This window comes from Scleropages formosus, chromosome 15 (genome assembly GCF_900964775.1).
Source record: "Scleropages formosus chromosome 15, fSclFor1.1, whole genome shotgun sequence".
Lineage (NCBI taxonomy): Eukaryota > Metazoa > Chordata > Actinopteri > Osteoglossiformes > Osteoglossidae > Scleropages > Scleropages formosus.
Genome location: NC_041820.1, coordinates 18891976 through 18916248, shown reverse-complemented (window position 1 = coordinate 18916248; position 24273 = coordinate 18891976). Strand labels below are relative to the sequence as shown.

Below are 24273 nucleotides of genomic sequence, written 5' to 3'. Positions count from 1 at the left end.
AACAGTCAAGAGTTTTCAATAGAAGGAAATGTGTTTAAAAAAAATCTTGAATCACAGTTGTGAGAAAAAGTTGAGAAAAGTGAATCATTCCACAATGTAGAAGAGTTCAAAAACTTGTCCTCACAACTATATTTTCACAAATTTAAAGTTACTGCAAAAACTCCTAAACACAACCCGTGGCCGGAGCTTTGAGTCAGAGTATGACTTTGAGGGTCAAGTTGACATGAAAACCAACAGCCTTGTGTAACCTTGATGGTAACTGTGTAATATCACGGTGGAACAAGAGCCTTTCTTTCTGCAGTAAGACGAGCGTTTCCTGTGCATTCAGGTTTTTTCCTCCGACACTGAAGTTAATTCATTGCCATCCTCTGTCATTTCATCCTCTGCTCTGTGACAAATGTCTCTTGAATTTGCACTCTGTTTATCACTTGCCATTCGTTTCAGTTGTCGCCATGGCACTGAGTAGTGAGTCAGTCCTTCGCCAGCTCTGGTCTTTACTCTCTCTGAAACTGTGAAATGGCAGTGGATCTTGAAGCTTTAGAAAAGCATATGGACTTGTCAGAGTTAATACATTAAACATGTTTAATGAAAATGCTCACTTTTTACAAAAATAATGTGGATTGCATTTCTCTCGTACCTTTCATTTCCACAAACTGTATGTGTTTTGACTTGAATAACTAGATTACCCTTCAGCTGCAAGCTGTCATCAGGCTTGTATAATCAAAGGCAGATCTGTCACTGCCCTATTCATGTGCGCTGCAGTCGTGGTTAGTGCTGGCAACTTAACAACCTAAGGTTCCTGGTATGAACCTCACTCCTCCTGTAGTACCCTTGATCCTGCTGTACAAATGTGTAAATTATTGTATGTAGCATGGTGTACGAAACATCCTTGTAAAAGAACTCTTAAGAAAATCTGGATCAAACTCAACGCTCGAGGCAGTTTTTCCCACACCTGATGAGCTCTTACACTGACCTGCCTAGTATATTAGTGTGTGTTTTTTTTGTTTTTTTTTTTTTTTGTGATACTGGTCACCATAGATTACTTTGACTTTATTAATTTTGTAAACAAGCGAGCAGTGAATATTTACATAACGATGAGCTTTCTGCTAATGTATGTCTTCGCTGATGGTCTGCCTATTGATGCACGATGTTGAGTGAAACTACAAAATGTACCTACTTTCTATGTCTATTAGTATCTGTTAATATCTGTGGTCTTTATTTTTTTTAATCTAATGCATTTACTGCATCTGCATGCTTTTAACCTTTGAAGAAATGAATGTGCTTCATAAATATGAAACTTAGTTTTTAAACGACTAAGTAAATTGCGCATATTTATTGGCACCAATGTACCTTCAGCATTTTGCCTAGAATGTACACTGAAACAGGTATCCTCTGTCTGATCACAAATTCTGTTCAGATTTTGAGAAAAATTACATTTGACATATTTAGAGCAGTGGTTGGAAATGTGATACTTCTGATAAAGAGCTTAAAGAGGGCATGTTATTTACAGTATCATTTCAAACAGAATAATCCAGTGTGTACACAGATGTGCTAGAACCAGGGTTGAAAAACCATCTTGGTCCAGGCAACCCTTTTGTGTGTGCTTCTTTATTTTGCCTTGGTTGCATTGATGATGGAAGAATGTGTCTCAGGGTTAAAAGTGCCTTTAACCTAAAGAGATGGTGAAAGACTTCAATATTCATCAACTTACTTGGAAGTAGCACATGGTTCGATGGAATTTAGACTGTACATGGAAGGTGTAATTTAGAATTTTTTTAATGGGAACATTTTGTTGAGAGTTTCAGTGGAACAAATTTCAGACAAAGCTTAATTATGATAAACCATGAAATTCTATTTTTTTTTTTTTCTTCATTGTTTTCTCAGAATCCACACAAGTTCTTCCCAGATGAGCGTTTTGGTGACGAGAGCCCGGTTCTGGCACTGCGCCAGGCGGGTCGGTGTCGGGTCAACAGCACACCAGCGGCAGAGAATATGTTCCCAGACCTGGAGGCCATGGCCAGCTTCCACCCACCGCTGCCCCCGCCCCCACCGCCCTACCACCCCCCCGCCACGCCTGGTCACGCCCAGGTGATGGCTGCCTGGAGGCCTCGCGCGCCCTGCCAGCCCCCATCCCGGTCCTTTTCTTATCCCTGCAACCACTCCCTGTTGACCCGGCACCCTCCGTCCAAGCACAGCAGCCCTGCTTACCCCACCGGGGTCAAGGCCCTGCCCCCTGACTGCGCCAACCTCCCGGGCATGGCCCGCCCGCTGCCCCCCGACAAGCAGGGGGTGAGTAGGGGCAGCCCAGTCAACCAAGTATCTCTTGTGATTTTTTTTTTTTTTTTCTTCTTTTTTTTCTTCTTCCTCTCTCTCCTCCCCTTTTTTTCTTCATACTCAGCCCTGTATCCATCCTGCAGTAGAGATACAAAATTTGTCAGGCCAGAATAATTTTGCCAGAGAAGGTTCAAAGTTTTTTGTTACCTGTTTGCAGCAAGAGCGATGCTTTGTGTCGTGGATGCTGCTGCACTGTTGTCGTAATGGGATGAAACGGTGATACTGACGCATTGCTTGGTCTCTTCGTTTTGGCAGAACATGGAGCCTGTGATCAGCGAGTTCATGCCGGACATTGCAATGGGCGTCGCAGCCATGAGCTTGAAAGAGAGGCGGCTGGCTGAGGGCACCATGGATGGTGACGGTCGCGACCTCCATCCACATGCCTCCACGATGCCACCCACACCACACTATCCTGCCGGTCCCCGTCATGGTCACGCTCCCTGCAAGAAGCACGGCCCTGAGGTCAAACAGGAGGGCCGCCCAGAGTTTCCCGACTTGTACGACTTTTCCTGCCGCCCAGCCACCCCAGCGGGCAGCCGCCACACGCCTCCTCCGTTACCAGGCTCCTATGTGGGACCTGACCTGTACAGCAGCAACCGCCCGACTCCTGGCCACCTCCCACCCGCTTACCTGGCCGACATGCAGCCTGCTGGCTGGCCTGCTGTGGACTCCCTGCGCCTGGACGTCTTGGAGCAGCCCCCACAGCGAATAGACCTGGCCTTGGCTACTGGAGGGGCGCAAGGAGGAGGTGGTCATCTCTCCAGGGGACGCTCCAAAAATGAGACGGACCTCACCTGTGGCTTGGGGCCAGCCCGCTCCCCCAGTGCCCCAGATGGCACAGGGGGAGGGCCAGAGCCTGGAGGCCCCCTGCTGACCCACTGGAACAGTGCTAGCGAGGAGGCTGTTGCCAGCAGAGACCGCAGGTCACCGAACAAGCCTGAGTACCCTTACAGGAAATCTGCACTTTAATCCCAGACAGAGTGTCCAGGAACAAAAGGGAAAATGGCAGACTTGTGACACTCCTCTGTGGAATGTGGAGTCATCGCCGCTCGGGAGATTCCAGCCTTATGGCACCAAGCACAGGCTGTCCCACCGAGACTTGAGTACCAGCTGCTTGATGAAATGACCCCCTTGCCGTGACCCCTGGTGACCCTCACTGCGCAGTGTTATCCTCGCGACGGGGTCATTCTGGTTGAGCGCTGAGTGAGTAATCGAGAGGTGCCCTCTCTGATCTGCTGCATTAGATTTACAGCTCCGCTTCCAGCCCTGCTCTAAGGAGCTGGAGATGGGGCTGGGCAATCAAGATGAGCAGCTTCTCTGGTCCTAATTAGCATCTCCGTCCACAGATGAAGGTGTTGATAGGTGGCCTCCTCCCCTCTTCTCTAGTCTCCCCATCGACACGCTCATTGGCTAATTGATTCTGTCTTCGCCTGCGGCGCTACCTCGCCGTTCGAGGCATCGCTTTCATTTTACAATGCAACTTTAATAATGGTAGTAGTAATGGGAGGAACGTAACGATAGTCTTTTGCATCCCAGCTGACATGTGACCTTCGATCCACTTTGCATTTGCAGGCACTAACACTTACACACAATTTAAAGCTTGACTAGTGGTGGTGAGGAGCTGCGAGGCAAGCGCAGATCGATCGGCCTCCTCTCTCAGCGTCGCAGATCTGTCATTGCTGCTTAGCAACAGGGGGTGCAGCAGTCAACGGCAGATCACTGGGCATCTGCTGCCCCCAGAGGCAGAACCATAGGTGGCAGCAGCCACACCCTGTAGTATGTGCCGGCCAGCCCCCCTTCCATGTTCCGCTGACATTCAGCGATTTATGAATATTCATCACTGTTATGTTACAGTAGAGCTTTTAATGAACATCCATCTCAAATCCATTTTCAACCCCAAAAACCTACACTTTTCAGTTGGATGGGAGGAATACCATGAGAAACGCATGCACTCAACCAGACTGACCACATGTAAGTATCTGGCAGGCGTGTACTCAGTATGGTCACACCCCAGTGTAAGACCCTCTGCAAATGCAGTGTTCACCGTTGTTCATGGTTGTTTGTGCTCTAAGGGCTATCTTTGTTCTTGGTGTCAAACCGTGCTTGGCCAGAGAAAATAACATAATGATGTCACAGTGATGAAAGGGTCAGTCACTCTTGGGGGCTCACAAAGGATCCCGTGGTTAGCCAGCACCCCAGATTAACAGTTCTGCGATCTGAATAGATACCATTTGGGTTTATTCCTCTTTTCCCTGTCAGTCTAAGGCATTTATGTTCAATTTCCTGTAAGTCTTCTGTTTCCTTCTCTTCTGTATCTCTTAACTTGCAAAACCAAACATTTCTGACATGTTACATCTTTGTTGGTTTGTTCAGGAACTGAGACCACGTTTGCAGTGGTTGCCAGGTAACGTTCCCTTTACATTTCGGCCCACGGTCTTCAAATTGCTGCCTGACCAGAGTGCTGTATCCAGTCACAAAAGCCAGTTAATCTCAGCGAGCAAAAGCCAAGGACCGGTTGGACCAGGTGTTGAGCTTTGATTGCAGTGCATTATGGGAAGAGAAGTGGGGGCCTGGCTGGCAACAGGAGTTAACATTATGAGCAGTGTCTGACCCCTCTTGGCAGGTGTGTAATTACATATCGGTGACAGAGTGACATTATCCATTTTGATAACTGTGGACCATCAAGCCACCAGCTGTCTGAGCTCCTGGTCAAACTGAGTTGAGTTTTTTTGGGGCGACATACAAGCAGACACTCTTTTTGCTCTGCTCTGTCACTGACCGAATTGGCTTTCCCCGAAGTGCTGCTCAGTCGGTACTTAGGCAGTGCTCGTCTGGCGTACCCCCCTCGCTGCCTCAAACCGTGTGACCTCCACAGTGCCACCTCCTGGGCTAATCTTGATTCTGCAGGCAGGCTCTCTGTCTCCCCTGTCCCGTTCCATGGGTTTCTACCTCTGTTCCATACAGTCTAATGCAGGCCATAATGTGGTTGAGCTCATAACGTCATGAGCTCATAACATGCCTGACGTCCAACATGCCCCATGAGCCTGCTGCCTTAATCCGTCACCAGATCCTCTCTTGTATGCAATCCCTCGTTGTATTAATGCCAGTTCAAGTTTTGACATTGCTAAGGTGCTTGCTGCCTGTGTCACTATCATTGGACATGGTCGCTATGGTCACCATTACCATCATCAGCATCCCCATCATCCTCATCAGCAGCAGCAGTGCCACCTTTGGGGGATTCTCTCCCCCCCCCCCCCCCAGAGATAAGCTCTCTGTGTTTGTATGCATTCTGTGCAGGTGTGTGGAGTCTTCAGCTCCACGTTAGTCCCTCAGGGACATGGTAACCGTGTTGGCTGTAATCACCCCCCGATGCCAACCCTCAGATTGTAGAAGCACAGTCCTGACATTGTGACATGCTCAAAATGCAAAGTAGTCCTGCTCCAGGTTCTGCTCTGATCTCAGGTTCCAGTGCTGCCTTGTTAGAGGTAGAGTGGATGGGAAACGCATCTCGGCAGTTCTTTAATTGGCGCTCATTCAGGAAGGGCTCAGAGACGGTAATTTCCGCTAGTCCGTTGGCGCTTCTCTGCGGAGCAGTGCAGAAAGGCACCTGTGTCTGTAGTGGTCCACAGCGTTGTCTTAATTTTTGTTCTTTCGGTTTGATTTCATGCACTTTCAGACAATCTCTATCCTTTTGACAATCTTCTCTGGGCTCATGGACGACCGCAGGGCTCCTGATTGGTCAGAAATAGAACTGTGGCCCCTCACCCTGTCAAACTGAGCCACCGAAAACTGAAAATGGCTCCTGGAAGTGCCCCCACCGCGGACCTCGGAGTCCGAATGTAAGTGCTCTGGCCAGGGGCTTACTACAGGGAGCGGGGGAGACCAAAATAGCATCTGACTTGACTTGACACCAGAGAAGCCCCCTGTCCCAACACTTCCATATATCAAGGATTGCTCAGCAGACCGTAAGGTTTGTTGATGTGACACTAACGTGGCGTTCCTTGTAAAGGATACACTCAGTCACTTCCTAGAAGCTGCTCCAACAAGAAACTTTCCGCCACTTTTTTTGCACACATAAGAGTAAAAAGTCATGTCTGATAATTTATGCCTCCTCTCCTTGCCCCACAGGGCAGAGGACTGCTGTCATAAGAGGTTTATTGGGCAATGGTTTGTTGTGTGTGTGTGTGTTTTTTTTTTTTTTTTTTTTTTTTTTTTTTTTTTTTTTTTTTTTTTTGATGCTGAAGGCTTGTGCAAAACACACAGTGTTACTTTCTCCTTGTTTTCTGTGCTTTGTGATTTTTCACAGTGGTAGAGGATGGCAGTTTTTGCCCAGAAGAGCCTGTTGTTGGGTAATGAAAGCTTTTTAACTTTCACAAGGCATGATGTCTTTTTATGCTTTGTCTCCTGATTTAGAAATGATGGGGATAACAGAAATATTTCTATATTGTTTGTTTTGTTGTTCAAACCCATCTCTTTTGTCATTGTTATGTTTATTTTTCTTTTGGCTGTATCAAAAGCTGAACCAATGTAATTGGCCAGGTTTATTGTGTCCCTTCATTCTTGACAGATGTTAATGTGGGGTGCTTTCGGGTAGTTTGTGGAAACGTAGTGTGCAAAATACAGACGTATGTAGTGTGTTGTGCAAAGAAGGGCCTGAAACTGGGGTGGTGGAACAGTGGTTTAACTGGTACCAGGAGTCATCAGATGAAGTCCAAGCCACTTGTGTTGGCGATACGGTTGAGATGTCAACTCTTGAGTCTTAACTCAGGGTGGGCTGCGCGAGACCTCTTCATGCTCCAACTCCTTACGAGGAGGATGTTTATAAGTTGTTTTTCTTCCTTGGTGTACTTAAGGATGCCACATGTTGAACTTATCCCTACTTCCTGCAGCCTGCCTGTGACTCCTGGACGACCCAACCAGTGTCTTTTATGTTTACATGAGGAACAGGAAACTGTTGGATTGTGGGTAGTTGAGCATGCCATGGCTTGCCCGTGTCTTCATTTTTAGCCTTTTACCTTGTGTTCCCTAGCAGTGTTGAGCCTCATTCCTGTATTTGGAGGGCCTTGTGTCCTTCCTTAATTATACGACACGATACAGCACAGACATGCCATGGGAGCTACCGACATTGGGTGTTCTGTGATTTGTCTTTAGACTCTTAGCAGCACCCAATCTCCTCCAACGGCTGTCTGCAATTTAACTTAAAGAAGATATAGTGAAGTATTGAGGAGCTAAAAGGACAGTTCATTGTAAATTGCCCATTTTCCACGAGTTGATTTTTGCACTTGTGTATAGGAGATAAATTCCATCGCAGGTCCGCAGCTGCGGTTGAACCCTGAGCTGCGCTACAGAAGCACTGTGTGTGGTTTTGCCGTACCAGCAAAGCCCATGTTCTCGTACTGCTCAAACTGAGTTCATTCCTTCACTTAGAGCATTCATTTTATCAGCGTTCTTCTTGCATGGTGTACCTTCAGGTGTCGTGGTCAGTGTGGTCACAGCTGACCACAGTGATGTCAGACATCTCCATATCGCTTTCAGCGGCTTCCAGCAAAGTCACTGCAGAACAGTGTGGTTGTCTGCGCTGGCGTCCCAGCACAGCGATCTGGTACAGCGTCTGCCATACGATGCGCAGGGGAAATCGCGAGCAGTCCTTGGGACTATAAAGTAGCACAACAGCTCTGAGCAGAGCTGCATAAGTGTTTTTTTGGCGCTTTTTTTGGCAGCATTTTCCCATGCAAGTTCTGTTGTGACAAAAGAAGCAGCTTTTTCCATTTTCCATCCTGTTTGCTTCATGAGGAAAACATGCAGACCACTGTCCCCCCCCCAACCCCACCCTCCTTGGTTTGCTCGTTTTTTCCAGGACAGTCTCAGCCATTCCCTCTGAGGCCGTCCTGCTGCTTTCCTCTGTATGAGCGACAAGCGAGTGCCTTCCCTCACCAGTGGCTGGGCGTCTTCATGTGACGTGAACTTCTGTCCTATGCAAGCATTTTCTTACTGCAAACCCGCATCAACCGGTCCTTTGTAAAACTCTAGTTAATGCTTCATGTACATAGTGTTTTGGAGAAATAGTATTTTTTAATTTTGTAGGTACCTTCGAAGAGAAAACTCTGGAAATTTGTGGTATTGTTATATTATGAATTTTTTTATATGTGTATAACAAATATGTCAGCCATATTTGTTGTATATATATATATACACAACCTTTTTCTTGTAGACTCCCCATCCCAAGTTGTATACAATTTCTCCAGTTCTATTTTTATACTCTTATCTGAGAAGGGGTGTGTAACAGTGATGAACTTAAAATTTGCAGCTAAGTAGCATCTTCAAAATAAAAGTGCTTCACTATAAGTCTTTCTCAGGTTATTTTGTCCTTAAGATATTAGTGCCCTAGTTGTTAGACTAACATTAAGTACTCAGAACCCGCCAGAGGCTGAATATAAACACTTTCCGTTTATTGAACTGGTAAAATTTTAAACCATAACCATTTCACACATACTTATTTTATTCTGAAACTAAAAGAACAAAATGCAGGAACTGTTTAAAATGAGGGGGGAGGGGAATGCACGCACACACATACAAAACATTGAGACTCTGGTGTTTACTGCCAGCAATGTAGCAAATACTGGAACCCTGTTCTGTAAAACCACAAACCAGGCAAATCCATGGGAAAACACTGCAGCCTGAGCCACAAGAAGCAAGGACATGTTGAAATCTGAAGAACACCATGAAAACAGACCCTGGGGTTAGATGGTTTCATAAACATAAGGAGCTCACTACTGGAAGATAAACCATTGTTGCTTCTCATCGCCCTTAGAGCCTTTCCACAATAGAAGAGATAAATACAGCTGAGGATAACAGTGGAACCACAACGGGTTCATCAGGTCTTCCTTAAAGGGTAGTTTTGTACCACGTGCAGGCAGAATCCACACCCACCCTTGCCATTAGACACAGTGACTAACATAAAACACCTTGGTCTTACAACCCTTCAGTGACCAAGTTTTAATTTCTTTAAAAAAAAAAAGTACCGCAGCCAATCACTCTAGAGCTAGAAGAGGGAAAAGAAAACGTGGAGGACAACTCCTACGGCTGGCCGGGAGCAGTTCAGCTGCAGTAATACTGGCACGGACTCGTTCTGCGTCGTTTCCGGGCCTGAAGCTCTTCAAAGAAACTCTGGATGTCCTCTGAAGTTACAACCTGGAGGGCAGAGGACAAAAGCAAGACAGGTGCTCACAAGCACATACAGGTTGCCCCCTGGGGAAGCACACTAGAACCCGACCCACTTTACACCGCAACGCACTCCAGCCTCTTACCTTTCCTTCAACTGCAAACCTTTGCAGGTACTCCTTCAGCTCAGCCTTCATGTCATTGAATTCTGGACAAGGGAGGACATGCAGAGAAGCAGTCAAATGCTCTGCCCTAACCAAAAGTAGGCACTATGCTCTGAGCCCCCCATCCCACCTTACCGTAGATTATCTCCAGCTGCTGTACGTGATCCAGCATGTTGAGCGCTGACATGAGTGGGTCGCAGCCCTCGTGTGCCGCCCGACCCCTGTTCTCATAGGCGAGGACTGTGTCTGACTCATCGAGCAGAAAGGGAACACCTGCTGCCACATAGGCCCGCTGTGGGGTGGGGGGGGGACTGGGTGTCATTGACTCTTTCCTTGCCAAGTCACGTGACTAGAGTGAACACCAAGTGTCCCACCCAAGAGTCATTTAGCGAACTGTTGCAGGGCACAAACATTTCCTCATAGTGTGCATTGTATATGAAACTAGCTGTTGCTTAACCTCCTGGGAGTCTTACTGAAGCTGCCAGCTTGTTCCAAAGCAGGCAACAGCCTGCCTGAAACAATGCAAACCAGTTTTACACCAAGCCATTTAAATGCAGTGTGAAATATCATGCGCAGCAGCTCAAGTGAAACCAGCACTTGCGCGCGCGCACACAAGAACCCATACCTTGCAGCTGATGCAGGTACACAGCTGGCTGCGCCACACGTACGGCCAAAATACAGCACCCTGTCGCATCCTTTCCAGGCCTTTAGCCTCCAGTGCCACCAGCTTGCACTGGCCTGGGGGAGGAGCTGGTGTGGGGACGGAACCCTCCATCTGTCCGTGGGTCCGCTTGCAGCCTACCGCTCCGTTAGGCACCACCTTGGAAACATGAGTGAGTGGGAGAGGGTGTAACATCCACATGTGATTCCACACTTCTCTCCAAACAGATGTACTGCTTTCACGCTAGCGCACCGAGAAGGTGAGCACATGCATGGCTACAGTCGGTTTGCAAATGTGAACGGAACGTCGTTTGTTTGCACTGGCAGGCATATGTCCGAGAGCTGACCGAGAAAAGCGGCTTTGTTTGCTGTAAGCAGTAATGTGAAGTCCTGCCAAGTCTGTCCCCAGAGCCAAAGAATCTGTGTTTCACAAGGATTACTGGTCCCCTAATTACCCTCAGAACAGCAGCGACAGAAAGGGGCTCTTCCGCAGCTTTTAAATACCTGTGGCACAGTGCCATCTGCTGGTGGAGAGGTGTCTTTAGGGGCTGGATGGTCTTAACGCCTTATGTGTTCCCCTACAACGATTTCAAAATTCCCCCTCCTTATATATACGCACCTGTGCCGAGTTCAGTACCTTGTCCTCCACATCCTCAGTCAGACTCCTGGATGCCTCCAGACTTCCATTTCTGCAAGGAACTGATTCCTCAGCTTCCTCCTCCTTCTCACCGTCTCCAGCCTCCACGTTCACCTCCACCTCTTCCTTACAAGGGCTCACCTTTGTCAGTGGGGGTGCTGATGATGATCAGTCACACAGAGAATCCATGAATATTTTTTTTTTTTTAAAAAAAACAAGCTTGCCAACTCTTTGATGCGGCACAACGACAAGCCTGGAATCACTGCAGGCATTACAAAACAATGATGAACATGGCTGTCCTCATTTGTGGGCCCCCAGGGGATGGGTACCTGTTATGTGGGCAGCGTAGCTCCACAGGAAAGGAGCCTTGTTCATGCATGCCTCACACACCATCTCCTGCAGCTCCACACACTCCTCCAACTCGCAGCCCAGGTGCTGCAAAAGAATGGAGGGGGTTTCTGCTGCCTCGTCATACCACTGTCAGCTTTCAAAAAAAAAAAAAAAGCAAGGAACTCTTTGCAAGGATGTTCACAGAAGAAGTGTGTCCTCACCCTGCCATGGAACCAGTCTTCACAGACAATGCACTGGATCATCTCATCTGGAACCTTACAGAAGGAGAGAAGAGAGCAATGCATCTAGACTACCCTACAAAAGCACCTTACAGAAAATCCAAAATACAAGCAGGAAAACACAATAGCTGTAAAATGCCCGTGAGCCAAATCAGCGGCTGTTGAGTACACGCCCTAACAGGTTTCTCTTTCTCCAGCATAATCGTGTCTCTACCCCTGTCCCACAACAGCGAGCATGTCCCTACAAAGAGCTTTCTTCCTTTGCCAAGAATGTCTCCTTTGCCTCTTGGAGACCTGCCACCCAGCACACTACAGCCTGGTCAATTACACCAAGGCTCAGCTCAGTACATGACTTCATTCAGCAGGAAAGACTGCTCTCTCGCACACACACACAGATGTGACAAGTAGAAAACCCACAATGCATCTGGCAGGTCAAATTAATAGTTTTATGACTACAGAAGCACGGAGGCACAGGGGCTGGGTGGTGTGAGAGGACAGGGGTTCGATCCCCACTCTGTCCGTGTGGAGTTTTCATGTTCTCCCCGTGTCTGAGGGGGTTTCCTCCCACAGTCCAAAGACATGCTGCTCAGGTTCCCCCATAATGTGTGTGAGTGTCACGGAGTGAGTGTGTTTCACTGATGCATGGATGAGTAACCCCTTTTAAGTAGTGTATCTAGCAGTGTAAGTCACCTTGGTGAATAAGGGGTGTGGGCTCATAACACTACACAGAGTTCATTGGAAGTCGCTTTGGAGAAAAGCATCTGCTAAATAAATAAATGTACAGAAAGTTTTCTGACTCCATTCATATCAGCAGGGTCTCTACCTGATCTTCTGAGTCCGGATAAGGTCTGTCGCAGGTGCAATAGAGGCCGAAGAAATTGTGGTTGTATTTGTTGTTGGGGTTACAACCAACTTTGTCCTTGGACAAAAAAAAAAAAAAGATGGCAAAAAGAACAAGGGTGAAAACAAAATCACGAAGCAGCTTTTTAAAATTCAGATGCGGGAAAGCGTTTTTAAATCAATCAACAAAACGTGAGTACTTACAGGAAAAAGTTTGCATTTCAGTCCCCCGAACTTGTCATTTCCACAATCGCATCGGAAATTCCTGCACAGAAAGTGTGTGCGTTACATCCCTGCAATGCAAAGGAGCCCACAGACACTTGGAGGAATAACCGCAAGTCGCGGCGATGTTTCACACAACCAGCAGAGGGCGCTGTTGGCACAGAACCGCTGGCATTTTTGCACGCATTCCTCCTACCTGCCAGGTAACGTGGTGACTGCGGCAGAATTTCAAACATTTTGTTGCATCCAACTTTCGGCAATATTATCCACTCGGTAGACAGACAGACACACACTCATTCACCCACCTTTTCGTGTACAGTTCGAAGAGCTCGTGTCCCTCGTGGCACTTGTAGGAACACGCGAGACAGACTCCTGCCGGCTCGCCGCCTCGCGGGGTGCAAGTGCTGCACGCGTACACCGCCTGCCGCTTCACGTATCCCTGCGAGGGGCGCGTGAACATCGATGAGCACCGGCGCGCGGCGACTTGACTTGTCGCGCGTTTCCACACGACAACGCAGCAGCGGCGGCCTGACGCGCGCCTCAGAGAGACGAGGTAGCGCGCGACTATTATAATATCATATGTGAAACTGGTTTGGAAAAGGTTTTAAACGAGTATTTACTTATTTTTAAATAAATATCGATCATGATGTACGGCTGTCGGCTCCACGTTAGATTCCGAAGACGGATGGGTGGGTCTGAGTAGCGTAAACCTTAGAATATTAATTGAGTTAGCGTAGATCGTACATGAAGGAAGGTATAAACGTCCAAGGCTGATTATAATTTAGTGAAGTTATTTCACATGATGATGTACGTATAGGCGTTTTCAAAAAAAAAAAGGCTTACAATAGAAAAAGATTTACTAGTTCAAAACTACCCAGAAATGATTGAACGTTTACTGAGAATGGTTTGGAAAGCGGGATTCATTCTTGCGCGAACGGGTCGGCGTTGGCTGATTTGTAAAACAGGCATAATATTTTCCTACCTGAGGATAGGAACATTTGTCGGGATCACTGCCACCCAGCACTGCATAGGCTTCTTCTTCTAACTCATCGTCCTCCTCTAAAACATCCACTAGAGAGAAAGTAGGTTCGTCCCCGCTGTCTACCGCCATCCTCACACAGGGAGCAGACAGACACAAACACGCCTCCCCCCCCTAACAACAGAAGCTCTGTTTAACTTCCACTTCCGGTTCAAAACACGGACACTGGAGAAAAGCGACTTAAACATTAGTGGAATGTTTTATTATTACATGTGTAAGTGAATTTACAAAACGGGGATGATTTTCATGCGATCTTTGCTGTATCCTACTATAGAGTTTCTGGAAGAAAGAAAAAGTAAACGAACTGAGTCTCCTTCACATCCGGGTCACAACGACAGAGGCGGGAAACTGGAACGCGTTTTGTTTTTGTTTCTTGTAACTCGCGTCACTCCTCCATCATAATGGATCTTTCAGTTTCGTAATAAAAACGTTTCGTTTTAAACTGGAGAATTTGCTTCCAGTGACGGTAATTTTCAGTTTTCTTTCAGACATGCCTTTTGCATTTCATATTACATTTGCCAAATGATTTGGCTCTCGGGAAAAGTTGAGTCGATCCATGATAACACGAAGAATTATAGCTAAGCAAACTAGTAAACGTCAGTAATGTTCTTTTTATACAGAAGTTCGGATCCTCATTCTAACAAATTGGCTTGTATATAATAGTGTTATTGAACTATTACTCCACTCCCTGCCACAGCACAGCGACCCTCTGACTCTCCAGCGATGTTGTTGTGGCAAAAGAGACGAAGAGCACAAACGTCACAAATTAAGTAGCGCTTTCATGACATCACACTACTAGTCTGAAAAAAAAGACATGGTTTTATTCGCAAATCGTCCTGAAACATCTGTAAATAGCAATTTGGCAAAGTACTACACAGCTCTCACATTTGTATGTTTTGTATAAATGACATGTACAAATAGGATATGCCCCATGATTTCCAGTCTCAAAAAACTGAATAGGGGGAAAAAAAAAACTGCTTGTAAAAGTGTTTTTAAAATAAATCAGAAGGACATTAGACTCTTTTTATATTAAAAATCACAGTGCAATTTGATAGAAAAGGCAAACAGATATACAACACACACACACACACACACACACACACACACACACACTTTCAGAACCGCTTGTCCCATACGGGGTCACGGGGAACCGGAGCCTACCCGGCAACACAGGGCGTAAGGCCGGAGGGGGAGGGGACACACCCAGGACGGGACGCCAGTCCGTCGCAAGGTACCCCAAGCGGGACTCGAACCCCAGACCCACCGGACAGCAGGACTGCGGCCCAACCCACTGCGCCACCGCACCCCCAGATATACAACATTAATACCCTTAATAAAAAAAATCAAAATCTTTCATGAATCAATGATTAACACCCCTTACATGCTAAAATCTAGTCAAACGTAAGAGGCAGTTTTTCCATTTGCACAGCTGACTAATGTGCTCAGCTCACAGCAGATCCAGTACTGCCCTCCTCTGCAGTCACAGGCCAATCTTTAACCAAAAGAATACATAACACCTATGATGACCAATGTAGAAATAAGTCACCACAATTTAAATACATAAATACTGATTTTCTTTGCCCTTAATGATATTATTCAGATCCCAAGTGATAAGAAACGGAGTTTACAAAAAAGATTCTGGATCTTGGTCCCAATTCCTTTCTTTTTAGAAAACAAGCCAAAGCACGCAAGATATCATGTATATGTATCAGATTTACAAATTCTGACCCAAGCCAAAACACTGACCACTTCTAGTTTTACACCCAACCTTGTAATAATTTTTTTTTAAGTTTGGAGACATAATAGGCATCAGCAATACACATATATTAAATATTTAAAGCAAATGAATACCCTCCAATCATAGAATATGTTAATTTTCACACAACATTTTTAAGGAAACAAATTTTTAAAAAATTGTGTACATTCATTCTAAAACATAGCAAAGAGGTAAAGTCACCAGCAACTTTGCACAGTACCTGATATAAACTGTTATTTAAGATACACTGTCACTGTTCCTAATGTACCACTGAATTGACACATTTCTACTGCAGTAATATTTTCTGAATACTATATACAGTCACATCAGGAAAGACTTCAGCTTTCAGCAAAAGGGATACTCTTCCTGACATGCTATGGGATTGTAATACATGGAGTGTAGGTCAATATGTACCCAGTAATCCAAAAATTGAGCCGCTCAATTAAAGCAATAGGACTGAGATTCCACATTTCCGCTTCACTTGTGTGTTTGATGCTGTACGCATGCAGTCACCCCCGGATTATGCTTCTTATGTTTCAATGAGCTGTAAATGGCTAATCTGGTTGGATGCCTTGGCAAATGATTTGTGGCGATTACAGACAACTGCAAGACAAAAAGGCAGGATGCAATACCCCACGGTTCTTGGGTCTGCGCGGGTGCAGGAGTAGATGAAAAGGAACACCTGGAGGTAAGGGATGAGGAAGAGGGTGGCCCAAAGCCAGAAAGGTAGGGAGATGAGGTACATCTTCAAACTAGTCATCCATGATGAGGAGGGTGAGGTGCCAGAATCACTGACTGGAGGGGTCCCTCGCGCTGCCGGATCAACATGCTGTAGCGTAAGTCGATTGTATGTCTGGTTGACCTCAAAGATGTAGTAGAGGCCACTCAAGCTAGCCAGAAGGTACAACCACACGCCGATCCACCCCATCCGCTGGCGGAAATTCATCATTCTCCATACTCCACCCTGAAACAGGAACACAGTCTTTTTGTTACAGCTTGAAGCCTGACATTACACACACGCACAGCTAAAAAAAAACTCTCACTCTCTAGTCCCCATAATTAAATGACTTACAATTTACCTTCAATTCATAATATATTTTCCAGCCTAATAGACATTCTTAACTTCCATAATAGTTACATTAATTCTAGAAAGATCATAACTAAAGCTTGGGTTTTTATTAACAGATGATGCCCACAGGGTTTTGATTGGCTGATGAGTTCAGTCAGTGAGCGCCGTGTCTTGTGAATCTAAGTCACAAAGAGGGCGAGGCATTTTTGTACCAATTCAGGAAGTTATCGTCGAAATAAAAAAAGAAAAAAAAACCACCTGAAACTGTTTAAAACGTGCAGACTCAACGCATTTTTCCCGTCGAAATAAATCGAACGAGGACTGGAGGAGGCAAAGGGGAAAATCTTGTTGTTGGCAGGGGAGGGGCAATTGGTAAATACTTCAGCTCATGCATAACAACAGACAAACTGTTCCAGCGACACTACGTATATATATTTTTACATATGATTTTGTCGATATTCTAATTCACAAGTTGTCAAAAACATGTAAATTTGCATGAAAATTGACTCAATTTGAGTCAAAGTACAGAAGACTGTGTCGAGAGATAGTTATTTTGATGCGGTTAAGGATTTATTCTGTTTTATTAACAGCAGAAACAATAAAAGTGCCTCTCACCTTTCGTTACCTATCGAACAATGAGAGGGTTCGCATGAAAACTTTTTCCCAGTTTAGTTTAAAATCCGACCAAATCCCATAACGCCTCCACTGCTCCCACGTCTTCTGTCATCTGACTCGCCAACACCAAACTTCCCTAAAAGCCGTTTCCGGGACAATTTAACCCTTCGCTCGCTGCGCGTTTCGTTGCTCGTGGAATGAGCGGCGCCACCTGGCGGTCTGGAGGCTTTCCCCGCATGCGCAAAGAGTACGTGTCAGGTGTTTCTGCATTGTTTTAATTACATTTAATAAACGTCTGTTGTATTGCATTCGTATTTTTGTGTTATCGACGTTTGAGACACTGGGGTGTATTGTTTTGGAAAATGTGGTTGTGCACTGTTGCATTTAATGTCCTTCGGTGGGATGGTGTTTCCCCCGGGGGGGGGTCTGAGCGCGTGCTGCGCTCTCTGAGGCGATTCATTCGACAGCAAAAACCGCAAACCTCACCGCTCTGGCTCATTCGCTGTCACAATGTTCATTCTTACTAAAGCAACGTAAATTTACTACAGTTTACTGAAATTTTGTGGTTGCACGTTAATATTAAATTCCAGTTTATATTCGTGTTATTATGTATTGGTGGTGAAAATGCAGCGCTGTGTGTATGTGTTCGTTTTGCGCTCTCTTTCCCACGCGACGCGACGTTCCCCCCGATCGCAGACTAAACTCTTCATAGTTCGTTTTTTTCAATGCATGATGTACTGTACTGTACTGTACCCGTCCTGTGGATGGCGGTGTGAATTGGGTGTGTGTGCTATGTCCGTGTGTGTCTTCTGCCACTGAGTATGTTCATGTAAGACAAATATTAAACATGCTGTACTATCAATCGAACAAGACTTTTCAAACTTCACCCTTTAATATTACTTAGCTGATGTCTTTATTCGGTGTTTGATTCGCAAGAATTGGGGCAGCAGGTCATGTAGTGAGTACAACTGCTGCCTCTGGACTCAGAGGTTGCAGGTTTAAATCCCAGCTCCTGCTGTTGTGCCCCTGGACATGGAATTTATCCAAAACTGCTTCAGTAAAGATCTCCCAGTGGTATAAATGGATAAATTCACTATGAGTAGCTTACCACTGTAAGTTGCTTTGGTGAAAAGCTGAGTGAGTAAATGTAATCTAACAGTTCAGCATCAGAATATTGCTACAGCTTCAGTGCCTCGATCAAAGGCATGACAGCAGGATTGGGATTTGAACTGTGAACCTTCAGATTGCTAAGCGACAGCCTCACCTTGGACACTACTTACGACCCCTTCTAAAACGCTCTTATATCGACATACAGTACTACCAGCTCAGTCTGTCGAGCTACACGTCTATTCAACAGCTCTGCTGTAGAGCCCATGCTCTGTATGGGTTCAGCTCTGAGCATGTTGGCTTTTATCAAACAGCATGAAAAAAGTGACATTTGGGTTCTGTCTGGTTAGGATTTATTAGTGCCTTAGTATGTAAGGCAGAGTGGTTGTGGTTGTTTCAACCTGACATGATCCAAGGCCATTGACACTTGAAATATGGTGTTTTAGTGTCCTTGCGTGAGCCATCAGCTGACGAACATGTTTCAACAAACACCATATAGTGTCATATGTCCTTCCCTGTCCTCATCTTTGCGTTTGCTCAACATTTTTCCTTGGTGTCATGGTTGTAGGCTGGACTGCGTAACACCCAAGATACTGTTAATTATTGAAGCAGGTCTTGTAGTACCACCCATTTATAGTGTTGTATTACGATATAAAGGAGAGCTCCCACCCATTTACTGCACCAGTTGACCATTGCCCATGTCCCACTTAACCTACAATACAAACACCATCTCTGAAGGAACACATCTGGTCCTCACACAAGGCTTTCAGGTAATTCTGTATTTACTTGCTTCTGTCCTTCCTACTTTTGGGAAAATAACTTTTCTCTTGATCTAGTGAGCGATCTGGGACTAGTGCTGATAATTTATAAACCTGCATCCTTAGTTAAAGGCAAATACATTCACTTTACTCTGATGTGTGGGAGTTTCCTTGTTATCTTTGAATTCACATCGACTTTTACAACCGCATCACTGTGTCATAAATGAGGAAAGGTTAAATATGATTAGCGTCTGGCACCAGCGGCCTGTTTCCTTGACAGATTTCACTTTTTCCCAAAAACTAGTGTTATAATTCGGATCGAATCTATTTGTATATATATCGCTTGAATCCAAAAGAAAGTGAGAAGAAAGGGATGTTAACTTAAACCCATTTTTAATTTAAGATCATACGAAACTGCATATTGAAATGATTCATTAATAAAAGTGTTTTAGTTTGATCATTTTATCCATGAAGTTAGTCGTAGAAAAGAAGCGGCTACATCGCTCACTCGTTCAGAAACCATGTAAAAGCGGACTGTCCCTTTAAGAGTGGCGGACGAAACTGCCTTTTTCTCCGGCACACCGACAGCTACGGTACCCGCCCATGTTCAACAGAACAAGGACCCACTGCCTCTTTAAAACGGGGGTGGGGGGAGACAGTTACCCTACAGTCCTCTAGGGGAGCTCTTCGGAATCACGACATCTGCAGTACCCTTACACGAATAACGAAAGACTGTGTCTTTAAGGCTGGAGGGCAGATTCGCACTGCCCCCTAGGGGAGTTGTCCGGAAACTGACGCAGACGTTTCTTTCAATTCACAGTTAGGGCCAGCGAGAGGGAACCGTTTTGGTGTCCAGAGTAGCGTGCGCCGTGGCCGAGGGCGGCGAGCAATAACTTATGGCGCAAATAAAGTCAGCCTGAGTACTGAGGAGGGTGTGTCCAGCGCGTCTGGACGGAGGTGAACTCGGTGCTTGGCTTAAAAAAAAAAAAACAGACATACGTAGCAGCGCGCAGTTGTGCGGACTGAGAAAACATCGCGGTACTTAGTCTGGGACGCGGCGGCCGGGGCTCGGAGGATGGAGCTCTAGGCGGCCAGCGGCGCGAGGCGAGGGCGAACGAGAGATGCGTTAGAGGGTACGGTACACAGTCCGTGTCGGTGATTCTCTCACACACTACACACAATCCTACACACACGCTGCGCTGAGTCAGTGGCTGTTCTAGTAGTACTAGTAGTACTCCTCATAATACGAGTTATGAAGCGACTGACACAAATTGCTGAATTCGTGCCAGCCTGTCTGCCTTCGCTTATCACCGTTCGGCGGCGCATTTTCATTAGCACCCTCAGTGGTGGACGCCTGCTGGGAAAGAAAGAGTCTTCAAAAGACGGTTCCGTTTTTGTCTGGCACACGGAGTCGTCGTTCTAGTTGGCTCTGAGTCTTAAATTTATGAGAACAGTCTCCGCTTTTTTTCCTGCAGGAGCTTGCAGGAGAAAGTCCGTTTCCCGCGCTGCTCGAATTATCGCCATCAAGACACACTGACGGAGATAGAGACGGCCATGCAGACGTTTCTGAGGGGCCGGCGAGTGGGCTACTGGCTCAGCGAGAAGAAGATGAAGAAGCTCAACTTCCAGGCTTTCGCAGACCTCTGCAGGTATGATGATGAGCTGTAAACGGAACGATAAAAGGCTGTCGTTTTTCTAGCCAGGTGTGCGCGCGCGCGCCCCCCCACCGAAAATGGCGGGAGTGCGCAGTCGGTCGGCTCCTCCTGTTCCTCGCTCGAGTCGCGTGTGTCGTCCCGTCAGTGTCACCTTCCCTACACTGTGTGTCACCTGTTGCCAAAATAGGACCTGCTCCACGTAGTATTTCTCTCTCACTCACTCACTGGTCTGGAGTCCTACCTCGTTTTTTTTTGTGTGTGTGTGTGTGTGTGGTGTGGAATGCGTTCTGCTATCACGTCATTTTGGCGGAAGCAGCCGCAGCAACGATGCTATTCCGGTCTGTAAACCAAGTACATGATGACGTTCAGATTCATCCCCTTTACCTTATGTAGCAATGTTTCTCTTATCCTTCTTTTGAGCGAAAGTTAAACACTGTGCTTTCCAGCTCTGATACTGCGCTTGCTGAATGGAGCCCAAAGGGTTGGGAAAGGATATTGCCCCACCGTCACACTGACTGTGTAACAGGTTGCTTTGCGTTGCTGCGCTTTTAAAAACGGACCTTGGCTTAAGGCAAACTAGAATCGAAATGCAACGGGCCGCGTGCGAACCGCAACGGCTACTTCTCGTGCGGCTTTAGTTGACCGCTACCCGCCCACGTGTCTTTACCTGGGGAATTGTGCAAAGTCACAGAACAGGATCGGCCTCGCGGTCCACAAGGACTGATCAGGGACAGCTCAAATTCCTGCTCCGCGAGTGTCCGTCGCAGTAGCGCAGACTACCTGTACTTCTCTTCCGACTGTTCTGTCTCAAACTTCGGAGTGTGTCTTTGATGAGTAGAGATCTCATTTGTTATTGTCTTTTGTTGTATAAGCAGGTTCACGTTACCATGTCCCTGGGCACGCTTTGACACCTTGGAAACGGCAGTATAGTGTAAAACATGGGCGTGCCGTTACGCCCTACGGGGGCTGCAGGGTCTGCAGGTTTCATTGTGTTCCTGGATTCCAAAGCTCAGGGTAGGGTGTACAAATGCAGGACGATGCTTTTCTGTATGGACTTCAAACAAAAGAACACAGAAAAGGTTTGAATTGGCCATGGGCAGCAAAAAAAAAAAATACCATACTCTGTTTCCCTTGTGGGTTACTGCTACAGTTGTGGCATAGGCTCAGAAGGTTGAAGTTGTTTTTGTCATTCCTCTATATAGCTTGTATACAGTGGAACGAAATGTTGTTTCTCCCGAGAACATGGTACAACTAAAGGTAACCAGCTGCTGGCTTTGAGGTGAAGGTACTATAATCAGAAACCCCTAGTTTGTGGCTGAAGGTATTACCGTTGCTCTAAGTCACCCTTTTCATTGAGAAGCTCACAGTGGTTCCATTTGAAAGCAGCCTGTGTCTTCAAAATAATGTCCTTTTATTGCCGTTTCTGTTTTGTAGGTTTTTTTTGTATTGATTAACAACAGAATATTACTGGAGACAGGAACAGTACACTATAAAATTGCAAATACATACACAGTACAGTATGAGTAAAAGGTTACAGTATTTCACAGGGGCAATAATGTTGCACTATACTGAGGAATTCCAAAAGTGTCCAATTATTTCATAATTCATCTGATTCATCATACAGATCAAATCTTAATGATAATATAGTTTTAGGGCATGGTTTTCTTGTGTGTACATGCCTTTGGCTTCACCAGGTGTTTCCTTGATGCAAAATGTGTTAGCCTCAGTAGACAATTGAGTTTTGTTTACCTAATTTAAATCAGCAGGTCACCCTAGTTCCAGCATTTCTTGAATTTGTTGAACAGCAGCAGTGGCTGTTTGGAATGTTGGCTGGGGATGCCTATACTTCACAGTTTCGTACCAATGGCTCTTCCTTGTTGCATTCATGTTCGGTCAGGAGCCGATGCATCCCTGCTGGTTCTGTTCTTTTTATGTATCACACCGAGCAAAAGGCTGGCTGTGTAACCAAGATCCCCTTGTTTTCCTGACGAGAGGGGCTCGTGTCTGTCAGGGATCACACCTTGTGTCTTGCGAGACAGTCACGGGAGGGTGACGTAACGCTGCTGCCTGGAAGCGAACGCTGTCGGGCTAGAGTGGGGATGGAATGGGCTCCTCTGGCATGCTGGGAGACTAAACAAAATGAAGAAATGCCTGAGGATCAGCTCCTCAGTGTCGCTGAGTAAATTCTGCAGACCTGCAGGCACTGTGGTCTGTGCTGCAGCGGTGTTGGTAAAGAAAGCTAGATCTAAAAGGTGTATTCTGGAAAAACTCGATTCCCCCCCCCCCCACATGAATTGAATTGATTATTTGTGTGCATGGAGGTGTACACCCATGTGTGCCGTTTCCTGACAGTACCATTCCTGGCAGCTTGTCCTGGGCTGGAGTGAGGGCTTATATAACAGGCTGATAAGTGGGTCAGGGATGGTATTGCATTTCCTCGGCACCCCAGCAAATCACAAAGAACACTACGGTGTGTTAGCAAGCAGGGATACAGCGAGCATCCAGCCTAGCTGATCTTCGTGGTGCACTTCTAACCCCCACAAGCACTGGTCCTGCAAGAAAATGGCCTGGGTTTTGATGCAGCATGAGCATTGCATGTACACCACCCTGGGTGTGGAAATCCATGTCATTCCACCCTGGGTGTGGAGTGACATGGATTTCATCAGGGTATCTGTTAAGTGATGAATGTAGAGCACAGGGCTGGGATCTCTCACAGTAGGTTGATGGCATGTTCTCACCGGGAATCTGCCTCAAGGATTTGCACCTTGCCGGGAGCCACTGCACTGCAATGTGACCTGACAGAACCGGTGCAGATTAAAAATGTTTTGTGGATTAAAACATAATCCCACTCAACTCTCTGTAACAAGTGCCAAGCTGCCTAAGGGGGTGGTGTCCTGGGGAATGATGACTTTCCAGGGCAGGACCCTTGAGTAATTTAAGATGCTAGTGTGAGGCAGGGTTCAGATGATTTGTGCTGAATTCTTCCTCCTCTTCTTGATTGGCTGGAGCTTCAGTAGCTCTGCATGGTGCCCCAGCTCTGAAGGGTGTAGGCAGATCGAAGAGAGACAGATGGAGACTCCAGCTTCTGCAAAAGCAGACATACAGAGGCAGTCGCCATCATCTCTGCCACCTACATGCTTGGGTCTAGGTGTTCGCAGAGTCATATGCTCCTCATGGAGTGGAGCACTCTCTACCATGATGTTCAGTGGAGTGTGGCACCCAGCCTAGCAGTATGTCTCAGGGTGCTTCACCGGGGGTTTTAACTTCCAGAGCTGCTGAAAAAAGGGAACCTATGGGCTCTTCTCCATTTCTTCTCCCTAGTACCTGGTTCACATCTTTTGCTATGACTGCCTCCCATCATACCTGGGACCAAAGGTCATTTCTGTGTCCTCACTGTCACATTCGATTATCTCTTAACTTCTGACTCCCTGGTAACACCCGGTCATAAAATAGTTATCACCTCACGTCCTCATTTCGATTGCTGCTGGAGCCAGCCCTTGGCTAATCCGGTGCTCCTGTCTACATTATTTTTGAAAGAGTTGAAGGTTGTATTGGCTAGGTTTGTACTGAGATTTTCTGAGATTTCTTCCTGATCCCACTTATCAGAGGGAGCCCATTTTGTCTTATCGTTTGCTCAAAGGAAGCTCTTTTCTCAAATAATTGTTTGTGACTGCATGCATCTCGAAT

At 46.2% G+C, this 24273-nt stretch overlaps 4 protein-coding genes across 6 annotated transcripts in view; 2 read left to right on the top strand and 2 right to left on the bottom strand.

Annotated features, from left to right (window-relative positions):
* btbd7 (BTB (POZ) domain containing 7) overlaps nucleotides 1–5594 on the top strand; it is a 50690-nt gene extending 45096 nt beyond the window's left edge. For all 3 annotated transcript variants that reach the window (XM_029258413.1, XM_029258412.1, XM_029258411.1), the window contains exons 10-11: nucleotides 1885–2289; nucleotides 2590–5594. In XM_029258413.1, coding sequence (XP_029114246.1) covers nucleotides 1885–2289; nucleotides 2590–3303 — 1119 coding nt within the window. In that variant the 3' untranslated portion in view covers nucleotides 3304–5594. The remainder of the gene's footprint in view (nucleotides 1–1884; nucleotides 2290–2589) is intronic.
* A 986-nt stretch (nucleotides 5595–6580) lies between these two features.
* On the bottom strand, nucleotides 6581–13747 carry LOC108919568 (putative E3 ubiquitin-protein ligase UBR7). Its single transcript, XM_018727622.2, has 11 exons — nucleotides 13570–13747; nucleotides 12893–13026; nucleotides 12570–12630; nucleotides 12349–12444; nucleotides 11508–11561; nucleotides 11286–11391; nucleotides 10939–11114; nucleotides 10285–10479; nucleotides 9795–9951; nucleotides 9642–9703; nucleotides 6581–9525 (listed from the first exon to the last, which is right to left on the bottom strand). The coding sequence occupies exons 1-11, from the start codon at nucleotides 13696–13698 to the stop codon at nucleotides 9433–9435; spliced, it is 1263 nt and encodes a 420-aa protein (XP_018583138.1). The 5' UTR covers nucleotides 13699–13747; the 3' UTR covers nucleotides 6581–9432.
* A 1213-nt stretch (nucleotides 13748–14960) lies between these two features.
* Nucleotides 14961–17184, bottom strand: tmem251 (transmembrane protein 251). Its single transcript, XM_029258682.1, has 2 exons — nucleotides 17067–17184; nucleotides 14961–16346 (listed from the first exon to the last, which is right to left on the bottom strand). The coding sequence occupies exon 2, from the start codon at nucleotides 16329–16331 to the stop codon at nucleotides 15912–15914; it is 420 nt and encodes a 139-aa protein (XP_029114515.1). The 5' UTR covers nucleotides 16332–16346; nucleotides 17067–17184; the 3' UTR covers nucleotides 14961–15911.
* A 2382-nt stretch (nucleotides 17185–19566) lies between these two features.
* The window catches only part of itpk1a (inositol-tetrakisphosphate 1-kinase a), a 36244-nt gene continuing 31537 nt past the window's right edge, over nucleotides 19567–24273 (top strand). Inside the window, exons 1-2 of the mRNA XM_018727734.2 lie at nucleotides 19567–20064; nucleotides 20407–20580. Of these exons, the coding sequence (XP_018583250.1) occupies nucleotides 20486–20580 (95 nt within the window). The 5' untranslated portion in view covers nucleotides 19567–20064; nucleotides 20407–20485. The remainder of the gene's footprint in view (nucleotides 20065–20406; nucleotides 20581–24273) is intronic.

What these genes read in the sequence shown, in the direction of transcription:
- tmem251 (XM_029258682.1), bottom strand. Translation starts at nt 16,331, where the DNA reads ATGATGAATTTCCGCCAGCGGATGGGGTGGATCGGCGTGTGGTTGTAC.
- LOC108919568 (XM_018727622.2), bottom strand. Translation starts at nt 13,698, where the DNA reads ATGGCGGTAGACAGCGGGGACGAACCTACTTTCTCTCTAGTGGATGTT. An exon ending in AGGTACTGAACTCGGCACAG is followed by an intron (nt 10,480 to 10,938) that starts GTGCGTATATAT and finishes CATGTTTCCAAG; the next exon opens with GTGGTGCCTAACGGAGCGGT. An exon ending in GTACCTGCATCAGCTGCAAG is followed by an intron (nt 9,952 to 10,284) that starts GTATGGGTTCTT and finishes CCCACCCCACAG; the next exon opens with CGGGCCTATGTGGCAGCAGG.